Source organism: Sinocyclocheilus rhinocerous, unplaced genomic scaffold (assembly GCF_001515625.1).
Source record: "Sinocyclocheilus rhinocerous isolate Xijiao unplaced genomic scaffold, SAMN03320098_v1.1 scaffold3022, whole genome shotgun sequence".
Taxonomy (NCBI): domain Eukaryota; kingdom Metazoa; phylum Chordata; class Actinopteri; order Cypriniformes; family Cyprinidae; genus Sinocyclocheilus; species Sinocyclocheilus rhinocerous.
This window is the reverse complement of record NW_015626544.1, coordinates 217,103-229,850: the sequence shown is the minus strand read 5'-3', so window position 1 is coordinate 229,850 and position 12,748 is coordinate 217,103. Positions and strand designations below refer to the sequence as shown.

At 35.1% G+C, this 12,748-nt stretch overlaps 1 protein-coding gene across 1 annotated transcript in view; it reads right to left on the bottom strand.

Annotated features, from left to right (window-relative positions):
* Positions 1–5,588: 5,588 nt before the first annotated feature.
* Positions 5,589–12,748, bottom strand: part of LOC107716209 (solute carrier organic anion transporter family member 1C1-like) — a 25,086-nt gene continuing 17,926 nt past the window's right edge. Inside the window, exons 16-21 of the mRNA XM_016522586.1 lie at positions 11,408–11,626; positions 10,468–10,633; positions 7,667–7,851; positions 7,313–7,377; positions 7,107–7,224; positions 5,589–6,402 (exon numbers count right to left, since the gene is read on the bottom strand). Coding sequence (XP_016378072.1) covers positions 6,183–6,402; positions 7,107–7,224; positions 7,313–7,377; positions 7,667–7,851; positions 10,468–10,633; positions 11,408–11,626 — 973 coding nt within the window. The 3' untranslated portion in view covers positions 5,589–6,182. The remainder of the gene's footprint in view (positions 6,403–7,106; positions 7,225–7,312; positions 7,378–7,666; positions 7,852–10,467; positions 10,634–11,407; positions 11,627–12,748) is intronic.

Sequence of the window (12,748 nt, the reverse complement as noted above, 5' to 3'; positions counted from 1 at the left end):
TATATATATATATATATATATATATATATTTGTAGTTTTGGTATTTTTTTATTTTTGCTCTGATCATTTATTCAGCTCTGATGAAAAAAATTATAATTTATCAACTCTGATAATTAATAATAATAATAATGTTTTCCACATTTATTTAATTAACGTAAGTTGTTTTGTCAATTATTTTCTTGTAATGAAGGTAAAAAACAACATAATTTAAAAAATTTTCATGCTACAAATTACAAATGTCATTTTTTCCAGAGACATTTTATTTAGTTTGAGTTTGTAAATAAAGAAAGAAAGAAAGAAAGAAAGAAGCTTATATGATCCAAATCAAATCCAAGAGGTCTTGGATTTATCCAGTGTCTCAAATTTAAACACAGTTCAAACTTCATTCAGACTTTAAATAAATAAATACATGAATGAATGAAAGAATGAATGAACACATATATACAGTATATACATACATAAATACATAAAACATAACTCACCTTATATTTAAAAAAAAATCAGAAAGACTGAAATCTTTTTTTAAGAATAGTCGAATGGGATTACAAATGCAAAAATATTCATATATATATATATATATATAAAATAAAAAAAATTGTTATGCAAAAACTAAACAAGGAAAAGCAAACCTCATGAAACAGAGAAAGCCTTTTTCATGTGTTTGAATGACTTACTCTGATAATTCTCTCAGATCTAGTTTGGTTTAATTCTCCCCTCCCAGTCAGAAACCCTTCATCCAGCCATTCAGAAGAAAACTGAAGTTATAGGTGGATCTGGGAAAGCAAAGGAACCAAGAGAAACAAATCATGTTCCAAAGTGTGTTGTACCTGACATGGGCAGAGGGAGTATCCTCCCTCTTGGAGAGAAGACATGTTTCTGGGTCTCTGCATAAGCCTGTGGTTTATTCTGAAAGCTCATGCACACAAAAGCTCGGCACATTTCTATTCCAACAACGTGCCAGCTCAAGGGACACCCACAGCTCAATGCATGCTGCTAAAAGAGACTTGTTTTTGCTCCAAGAAAAGCTCAGAACCTGATATTTTACAGCTTTTATTCTCATATACACATATTTATTTTAAATAATTAATCCATTTAAAAATTATTTATTCATTGTATTGTTTGTTTCCAAAAACAAACAATACAATGGTACCAGTGGGGGGGGAGGTACCAGTGGAAGTTTTGAATCACTTGGAAATCACTATAGAAAACAGCTGATAATTAACAAAAATATATCATAATGCATTCCAAAGATAATTTTAGTTTTTGGTTGCTTTAGATTTCCATCTGGATCAACTCATCTGACATAAATTAAGATAATTAATAGAGTTTAATGAATGTGTTATAAGTGACTTTATTATTCAAGGTTCATTGAAAGTGATACCAAGAAGCTTTTTTCATACTTCACTAAAACATTCTAAACACGCTTGATTTTTGGACTTTGCTCCAAAGCAGTTGGAACTCTGTATTTTGTATCCTCATTAAAAAGCTTTGAGAATGGTCTGAAACAGCAGGTAAACCCTACTGAGTCTCGTCAGGTCATGGCCCTGCTGCAGTATAGTTCTGTATAATTGTAATTTTTATTTCAGTTTTGGTTATTTCAGTTACATTTTTAGACTCAATTGAAACGAGAAATGCTACATTGTCAACTAGTTGAAATAAAATATGTTTTTTTTTCTCTCTCTCTGTAAACTATAATAACCCTGAGCAGTCTGTGTGCAAATGGCCCAGTCATCCAAGCAGCTTTGCTCTCATACAATTGAGGATTAAGATTTAACAATGGACACATTCCTGAACAGAATTAGGATTTCGTTTTTCTTTTTTTTGATTAGTTTATAGGTTATATAACCTTTTTGTGTCTTCAGACATCAACATTTCTACTTTTGAATTATTATTCATTAGTTGGAGTCTGTGAAAGGATTATTTGTGGAAAATAATAAATATAACCTATGTATATTGTCACACAAAGACCAATTGCAGCAAAAATGAGGCGAGCAAGATCTAATAAGCACATATAACCAGGGTGCGAACTACGGGGGAGCTAGGGGGAGCTCGGCTCCCCTTAATAAGACATGGGCTCCCCTGAAAAAAAATATATTGACAATGTGTTATTTTGACGTGCAATTTCAGTTTTGTGTAATGTGATCATCGTGGATTATTATGTGTAAAATTGCAAAAATATCATTCATTCATGCATGACGGCGATTTAAACCTAATTCACTTCAATAAAGATAACTATACATGCTATTCTTGTCATGAGCATCAAGGTGTGGGGGCGCTGCGGTGCAAATTCCACTCATGTTTAGTACATGTTAACCCAAAGATTCGTAGAAAAAATATAAACGCTGGACTCTGTGGTCGATTCTGTGTTAAAGTAAGGCATGTTATTCGCAATTATGTGTTGTGGCTGGGTTGTTATAGGTCTGCCTGACTCTCCAAAATAAACCCTCAGAGAAGTATATGAGACAGACAGAGGAAGAGAAGCTGTAGAAAGGCCATGAAGGCCGCTGTAGAGCCGTACTCCTTCACTGACACAGACATGAGCGGCTGAAGAGCCACTGACCCACAACACAGCGCTTGACTGACACTCGCTGTTTTCATTCACCCCTCCAACCTCCACAGCTCCTTCTGGAGCGACCCACGACTGCCAGTATAACAAACGTCTGCTGTACTTCCATTTACAACGAGGTAGAGTTCAGTTCATACACACCCGTAACCCATAAACACATCCACACAGCTCCCGGTCCTCAGGCTTTTATGAGAAAACCGCTTTATTGCGAGCTACTAATAGCCAATTAGCATTGTGTGTTCGGTGGCCGGCCGTTCCAGGGTGTGGATGGACAATCTGCCTCTCCAGGTGTGTTTTCTGCAGTTAATACACCGTATGCAGACAGTCGTGCCCACTCAGTCAACAGAAACGGGAATTCTGACGTAACTTCCTCTGTGTGCTGGCAGCCCTTACGAAAAAGAAGTTTAGTCAAGTGTGCTATTAGTATACTTCTTTTAAACTAAAAATAGGAAAGTATACTTTTAGTCTACTTTTTATGTACTTCTCAGAAATGGGCTTTATGTACTTCTCAGAAATATACTTAAAATGGCATTTAAGTATACTTGACTTATACTTAGAAAAAGTCTAAATATATTTTAGCTATAATTGTGCTCCTAGAATCCGTGTTTTCATTGTTATACTGTAGGGGGCGCTAGTACACATCTTCTGTACAGAATTTCCAAAAAACACAAGTGAAGAAGAAACCGAAACAACAGATGCTTCCACATGTAATCTAACAGATCATCAGACATAAACAGCATCAAAACTGTGTAACATTATGGAATAAAATGTCGACCAATGAAGATGTAATAATGACTGTCAAGCTTTGGGGTGTTGATCGACTTTATCTACGTTTTGATTATCATTCTGAATCCAATTCATAGTCTTTTTTTCAGCTTTTTGTTCAAAATTTAATTTTTTTATTTTTTTATCACACACCCACATTCAAGTGTTTATGAAAAAGAATGCATGATGCTAGAATAATTTTTTTTGTTTACAAGCAGATACCCTGTTCTTTTGATGTTTTGTATGTTCAGATATTCATGTAACAAAATATATACAAATTAATACCTAAATAGGGACATAGTAGTATACTTAAAGTATGATGTAAAGTTCACTTAAAGAAAACTTACGAGTATACTTGTAGTATAAAACTACTAAACTAGTAGTTTACTGAGACTATACTTCAAAGTGTACTGAAAATGCTACTACAAGTATTTAATTAGTAAGCTATCAGTATACCTATAAGTTCACTTTTATTATAGTTGCAGTACAAACTAAACATTTTGATGTAAACTAGTTGTGTACTCAAAGTTTACTACTGTTATACTTAAAAGTATACTTTTATATATTAGAAAGTGGGCCAATTTAGTCCCAAGGAGTATTGAAATAGTACACTTACAAGTATACTACTAGTACACTGATATTTGTATACTTACTACATAAAATATACTTAAAAATATACTTGAACTTTACTTAAGTATACTTACTAAAATAAACTTGAAGTATACTACTTTTTGGTAAGGGTATTCACTGATGATGTCATTTTGTAAAGAAGCACTATGTATCTGCGCACATACGCATTTCTATAGACTAAACATGTAATAGCCTATGTGTGCACATGACCGTTTTCACTAATTTACGTTTTTGACATTTACACAGAGACTACAATTATTTTCAAAAACGTGCACTTTGAAACACCGTTTCAAAAGTTGGTCAGACTAGTTCTTAAAACTCAGTCTTAACATGAAAGTTTATGCAACCGGATCCAAAAGATCTGAGATTGGTCATTTGAAACAGGAAAGTGCTAGTTACATGTATGCTAATGAAATACATACATATATATATATTTATATATATATAAAATGTTAAATGATTTATATTTTTACATAGTAAACTCAAAAGCTGTCAACAGAGTCAATATTTATCCTGCAATAGTTAAACCATTTCTTTTTAAAATATGTGTCATGCTAGTCCTGTTACATTCTGAATGGGGTTGAATGTTACAAGGTTGAAGATCAATTAAAAACTGCACAACTACATATTAAGTCAGTGCTGTGCTTTGTGCACAAAATATAGTGAAATATGAACAATAAAGACCTCCGTTACCTCCGTTTGAACCATGTGTAGAAAACATTGCTTCTTTCAATATGCTGATAGAAAGACCACTATTTTTAAAAAATGATATCACTGCACAACAGGGTTTTTAAGAAAGACAACACAATTCAATTTTTCTATACTTAAAAGACTTAGTATTTTAATTTCAACTAAATTTAGCAAAATGAATGCTTACATTTTTTTTATAAAAATAATGGTGGGTTCATGCAAATGGGCTGATATTACTAATAAAAAGTTATATCGTTTGCTTTATGTTTACTTCATAAGGGTTTTGAAGTATTATAAAGTACACAATCACAGTTCATAAGTAATGTTGCCAAATACCCCAATGTACATTACATCCTGTCCATTACTTTCAGTTGCATACAGTTATATATATATATATATATATATATATATGACCTCAATGTATACCATTATGACATGACAAGAAACTCCTATGAAACAGTGAGCTTATAATGACCTGACACAATAACAGTAATTCTATGTAACAATGTTCTAGTCTGATGAACCATATTATCCATACCTAGGCATGTATACTTTGAGTTTAATATTTTACTTTCTAATGTTGATACTACTTGGTGTCCTTTAAATGTGTAAATAATGCAAATACAAATATATGTATTAGATCCAGGAAATAACAGCATCCGATCAATAAATCTACAAATTAACACAATTTCATGACCGAAACCTTTCCATTTGGCATGGATATGGATATCTCCTCTAACACTTTTTGGAGCAATACACACATTTGACTTTCCAAAAGTACTGGAAGCATAACTTCAGATAGTGGTCTCCTGGTCTGGGTTTTCGCTGCATTTTACAATAGCTGAAGATACATTCCCATTGCCAGAAGAAACACCATTGTCATCCTGTTCTGGACAACTAAATTTAGCAAAATGAATGCTTACATTTTTTTTATAAAAATAATGGTGGGTTCATGCAAATGGGCTGATATTACTAATAAAAAGTTATATCGTTTGCTTTATGTTTACTTCATAAGGGTTTTGAAGTATTATAAAGTACACAATCACAGTTCATAAGTAATGTTGCCAAATACCCCAATGTACATTACATCCTGTCCATTACTTTCAGTTGCATACAGTTATATATATATATATATATATATATATATGACCTCAATGTATACCATTATGACATGACAAGAAACTCCTATGAAACAGTGAGCTTATAATGACCTGACACAATAACAGTAATTCTATGTAACAATGTTCTAGTCTGATGAACCATATTATCCATACCTAGGCATGTATACTTTGAGTTTAATATTTTACTTTCTAATGTTGATACTACTTGGTGTCCTTTAAATGTGTAAATAATGCAAATACAAATATATGTATTAGATCCAGGAAATAACAGCATCCGATCAATAAATCTACAAATTAACACAATTTCATGACCAAAACCTTTCCATTTGGCATGGATATGGATATCTCCTCTAACACTTTTTGGAGCAATACACACATTTGACTTTTTAAAAAGTACTGGAAGCATAACTTCAGATAGTGGTCTCCTGGTCTGGGTTTTCGCTGCATTTTACAATAGCTGAAGATACATTCCCATTGCCAGAAGAAACACCATTGTCATCCTGTTCTGGAGCTTTTAATTGGTTCTTTAGTGCAAGCTTCTTTTCGCGATGAGACAGTCTGTTGTACAGGATTCCCCACAACACGTAGGATAAGGAATACAGGCCATAAATAAGACCCAAGAAAGCATTTCTGTAGGGCAAAAAAAGAAAGACAGAATCTTTATATCTGTGAAAGTTTTTGTATGCAGTTTTGTATGCAGTCTTTATGACTACAAACTGTCAACATGGCGGTAATGAAATCTTTTCTAGAACAAAGGGTTAAAAATGTTGTAGAGTTGCAGAAATGTCCATTTTTGAGCTGATGGTGGCGCTAGTGGGTATCTGAGGATTATAATTCTGAGGATTATTCTGGTGTTTCAAAACAGTTCCACAACAACAAACACACTAGGGTATCATACACCTTTGGTGTTTTGCCCCTTACAAATGTATGACCAAATGCCATAAGGAAACATGCATGTAATCAGAAATAGACTTCAGATAACCTTTGCTATCATGTGCCTGTCCAATATTTTTCTTCAAACACTAAGAAATAAGATAAAGCTATTCACTAATTGTATTGTAATTGCTAGCTGCAAACAGTTCACATTCATGACTAGTTACCATGAATGTGAATGCTTTCAGAAGGATCAAGCATGTTCATGGTTGTCACTGTAGCATTTTGCCAAATTAAATTTAAGGACATATAATTTTTTCCAATGTTACAATACATAAATATTGTGGCTCTGTGGTTTTATACAGACATTACTCTTTGTTTGTTTTTTGTGGACCATCTAGCCAATGATTGGAAAAGTGTGTATGAAAATGCTGAATTTCTGCCAGTCTAAGTTAACTAACCTGAAGGCACCAGAATCATAGATACGACACGCTCCTCTCCCACCACATTGTTTTGTGCCCCATTTCAGACAGGTCCTGTCAATCAAGGCTCCGAAATAAATAGGAGGGGGAATGCCACCTAGAAAAGTTTCTCAGATCAGCTAAAGATACTTTTTTTTATCTGTTGTTTAATAATCTTGTGTTGAGAATTAAATAAATCTTCTTACCCAGTGTCCGAACAATCAAAATATAAATACCAAGAGCCAAAGACTTTAGTTCTGGATTTATGGTTCTAAGAAAAAAACAGTCATGAGGACATGTATTCATTTTTAAACCAAAGATTAAATTGGGTTTTTCGTATTCAGTTCTTAAACAAAGATACCATTTCACATAATTTAATTTTGATTTGTGCCCCTGGCCCTAACGGGTTGGTTAATTTCAAACAATATATACAAGACTATACCAATAAAGAAACATATTTTTGTATCATGAGGACCCACATACTGTATTACACAGTTTTCCTTAAAGACAATCTAGTCTCTAAAGGTGGCTATTGGTTTACTTTTGGGGAGATTTATTACCTGAGCAGAATAATGTAACCTGGTGTGGCCCCACAAGCCGAGAGAAAGGCACCAATGACTGTCACCGCCATGTAGAACTTAAACATGTAGTCACAATCACTCTTGCGAGGGCACTGGCCCAACACTGATGACATGTTTGCAAATGGGAGCGGCGACTCTCCAATACAGGTGCAGTTGTGGAATACCTTTGAAAAGAATGAGATTTTGTCAACTACTACAATACCAGCAAATGTAGTAGGGTCTAAATATCCGAGACAGTACATATGAAATCTGGGACTTTTTTTGTTTGTTGGTTTGTTTGTTTCATTTAAACCTAGCAATAAACAGTTTTAGGATTTTGGACATGACAGTGAAGGACAAAGAAGACATTTAGGTTAAACAAATATTTAACACTGATTCTAGGTCACTAATCAAATATAAGCAAACCGTGTTCACTTTTTTATACAAAAGGTCAGATTTCATTGAAGCACACAACATGCTCTTTGGAACATTCTCAAATTATGCTGGCATTACATGGATCAACAGGTTTGCATAAACCGGTCCATGGCAGCTCGAGAGCTGCTGTCAAAAGGGGGACATAGTAAATACCGAAACATTTTGAAAATCAAATATATTTTTCAGTACAAAATTTTACTCAAATTATTATTCTGACAACATGATTTATGATAAAAAAAAGAAGAAAAAAAAATTTACACTGGTATTTTCACTAGTGGTCTCAGATTTTTGGACCCTATTTTTAGGATTTCATAATTGTCACGGTGCAGGGTGTCTTCTCGGCTTCCCCTGCGGTCTGTGTTGTCCTGTCATGTTCGGTAGCTCGTGGTCTGGGCAATCAGCGCTGATCTCGCAGCGGGGGTTCGCGGATCACGAGCTGACTCTCCCCACCTGTCGCTCATTCCCCCACTCCCTTATATGTCTCTGCCTTTCTGTCCTTCGTCGTGAGTAGATTGTTTTGTCCTTGCTCGTGTTTTTATGTAACTTATGAGTGCAAGCATCAGTGTCTGACCCTCTGTTCTCCTGTGCTTAAGGACTCGTAGTACGGAGATCCGGCAGCTCGAGTGGTCCGCAGTGTCTGCCGGCCAGCTCTGGAATCTCCGCTCACCTGAGCAGCAATTAACTATTGTTTATGTTATTTTGTGTTTTGTGGCGAGAATAAAGAATCTCCTTTCTCACCACTCTGCATCTGAGTCCTCTATCTATCCTAGACCCTGAAAATAATATAGAGTACACATAAAGCCTAAGATAGGGGAAAAATCCCTCCTTAAGAACAACATCCATATACTGATAAACTGTAACACATTTACACTTGAGTTTAACATGTAGAGTATGCATTACCCAACATACTATTATGGTAATCAAATGGAAATAATTAACAATTTAGTTGTAATGGCAAAAAAAAATGAAAATTATGAAAGATCCCTGGGGGCATCTTGGCCCAACTGTCATCTAACCTTACAGAACATTTTATCTAAATGCCAAATTAATCATAATAATTTTATGTTCGTAAAATTTAACTAAATTGGTAAAATTGTGCATCTTGGCAAAACGCTTGTTTTGTTTACTGTGTGGAGACGGGCTGATATCGCATTTGGTCTCGTTCTGTATCGCGTATCTTGTCAGTGTCTGCGATTGCTTGCCCATTTGTTGGGAAAAAAATAAGGAAAGTGTGTCCAGCTGATTTAATTTAGTATTCTGTTAGACGGGTATAAAAAAGCTTTGTTTACCGCGGCAGCCGTCGCGTGACGGCCTCCTCGTGTGAAGACCGAAAAGAGTGTAGAGACCATCGACTCTACCATGCGACTCTACCGGGCAGGGACACCGGCAAAGGATAAGTATCTTAAGTTTTGAAATTTTGTTGTATTCATTTGTCATTTTTATTTAATTTCTTTATTTTTAAAATGTGTATAGTAAGTATTTATAAAGTTTTAGTTTTTAGTTTTGGATCTGTTTTTAGTTGTTTTAATACTACAATTGATTGCTTCTGCTGTCCTCATTTGTAAGTCGCTTTGGATAAAAGCGTCTGCTAAATGACTAAATAAATAAATAAATAAATTTACTGAAATGTAATGTTTCATAATGACCAATAAAATACAGAAGCATAGTTACACAGAGATGTATCTGAAAAGCAAATCATTTCAACACTTTTTAACCTAAAAACATATCACAATATAGCAACAGTTACAATGCAGTGAGACTTTTAATTATTCCACTCAGTTTTAGGTGTGATGTGATGACTTTGTGTGTGTGTGTGTGTGTGTGTGTGTGTTTATTTACGTTTACACCCACACCTGCATACATTTACTTAGCTATCTAAATGGGAACATTCCATGGAAGACTTCTGTTTTATTTTCTGTATTTTTAGTTATTTTATATTATTATTATTTTATTTTTTTTCCTATGGTCAGATGAAACTAAAAAATGTGCTTTTTAGCAGCAAACACTGGAAATGGGTTTGGTGCACACAGGTCTAAAAAGTGTGTTCAGATACATGGCATCATGGATTCTATCAAACAGCAACAGATAAAAAATCAAAACCTGACTGTCCCTGCTAGAAATCTTATAATGGGCCATGGTTGGATCTTCCGTTAATACAGTGATCCAAAAAATAATAATAATAATAATAATAATATATATATATATATATAAAAGATCAAAAGGATTAACAATGCAGATTTATTTTCACAGACTTCTTTGTTCATATTTACCAAGGGTGTCAATAATTTTGGCCACAACTATATTGAGGTCTATTGGCAAAACTGATTCAGCAATAGTCGTGTAGATGTCTGGAAAGAATCTCTTACCATGTCCCTGCCATCCCCAGTGGAGGTCTGGCAGCCAGCGAGGCAGGGGGAAGCATAGGTCAAGCCATTGCTGGCACATATGGGATCCCAGTGTTTGAGAGAGCAGGAGCAACCCATATTACATGAAGAAATTAGTGTATTTTGCTGGTAGGACACCTGTGGAGCCCTGTTAGAAAGACATTGAATAATTAAACCACTTAAAATAAGTTTAATTACACTTATTGAAGTTAAAAATTACTGTATGCTCCTTGGCTTACGAAAATCATTGTTGTACTCTTTTGGAGATCTGGGAGAACCCTAAGGCCATTTTAATGTCTCAAAAATACTTAACAAAAAACTGATCAAAACAATTATTTTCCTAATCCTATAAAAACATTTGGTTTTGTCAGAGGAATACCAGTCAAAAGGTTTGGAATAAGTAAAAAGTTTCTTTAAAAGAAGTCTCTTATTGCGCACCAAGGCTGTAATTATTTGATTATTATTTGATTTGATTACAATTTAAAAGAACAATTTTTCTTCTGTTGTAATATATTTAATTGATTAATTAAGCACCATGTGACACAAAGAAGTAATGGCTGCTGAAAATACAGCTTTGCCATCACAGGAATACATTATATTTTAAAATATAAGAATATAAAATGGTTATATTTCATAATATTACTATTTTACTGCCTTTTTTATCAAATAAATGCAGCCTTTGTAAGCATAAGAGACTTCCTTCAAAACATCAAGTAAAGCATTAATTATGATCACTTTTAACTGGTAGTGTATAAAAAGAATTTGCGGGAAAAGAAGTTAATATCAAAATTTTTTATTTTTACACAAAGAATTGGGGCCTCTGAGACCCAAACAGAACATGGTTAAAAGATCCAATTCCATTGACCACTCAAAGCTGCCAGAGAAAATGATGATAAACAACTGAACTGTAGTACTTGTTTACCCGTGATATGACACTGTAAGACCAGCCACTTGTGAGTTGTCACATTGCAGGAAATACTGAATAAGCAGCGAAGAGAAAGCCAGAAGAGACGTTCCAGTGCAGATCTTGGTTGCTCCGAGAACATTCAATTTGAACTTCTTCATTATAAACCCACCAGTGATGATTCCCAAAGCCACAGCTGGTAGATTCATAATGCCTATAAAGACAAAAGATGATTTCATTCATGATTGTTTGTTAATTTAAATAATTGATTTTATTAGATATTTATTTTAGTTCGTTTTGAAGTAAAACATGTTACAACACAACATTTCATTTAATTAAATAAATAAATACATAAATAAAGATTTTAAACATTCCATCGGCATATCATAAATTTATAAATTGTATTGGACATTATTGCACCTTCTGAACGGTAACAGGGCTGACGATTTTAATTTAACATTAAAAGATTTGATGTGTGTTGCTTGCTGCAAAATTTTAACTTTCTATTATCTGTTGTTCCCTTTCAGTCAGTAACCTTCGACATTACGTCGACATATTGACATATGGGGATTCCCTTGGGAACACCAATCACCTCTGAGTAGTAAAAGAAAAGGCCAATGAACATTGGCAAATGGAATTTGCTTGCCCAGCCACTTCCTTGTACACACGGGTATATAATATGGCAGCGTGCATCCACTTATTCAGATTTTTACTTTGGAGCCGAGCCGGTTGCAGCTGTGATAGCACAATTGTTCTTACAATTCCCCTCACAGAATGGGAAGCTCTCTTTCGCTGGAAAGGATCATTATTTACAACGCATTAAGCAGTGTTTTGCTGGTCGGAGCACAGTTAAGTGCTGCCACTAAGCCCTCCAAGCGGACAGCGAAGCAGCCCTGACAAGGGAAATCAAGAGATGGAGGGGATTGTTCTTTCCCAAGAGGTGGTGACAGCACCGCTCCTTCCCCCAGAATAGGGCTTTTGCTGCCTTTGTTTTCTGTTCTGATGAGCCAGCGGTACCCAAATTATCAATGAAAGAGCAGTTTCCTCAGTCTCTGGGTCATACTCGATGTAGTCAGGCAGCAATGGACGTTTCCTCACTTCCAGCCTCGTCCTCCCCATTCACCACACGCCAAAAGCTCACACCTCAAAGACCAGGTAAGTGCTACTCCACTCTCACCCCCTCTACTCCAGGCCCCAGTGCTCCCTGTCGCTGCCCCTCCGCGGGTGCATCGATTGTCCCTTTGGTGGCGCTTGTACAGAGTCTGGGAGCCTGGCTAGTGCTTCCCAGCCCGTCTCGCTGGCTCATTCGGACCGTCAGACTCGGCTATGCGATTCAGTTCGCCCGGCGTCCCCCCAAAT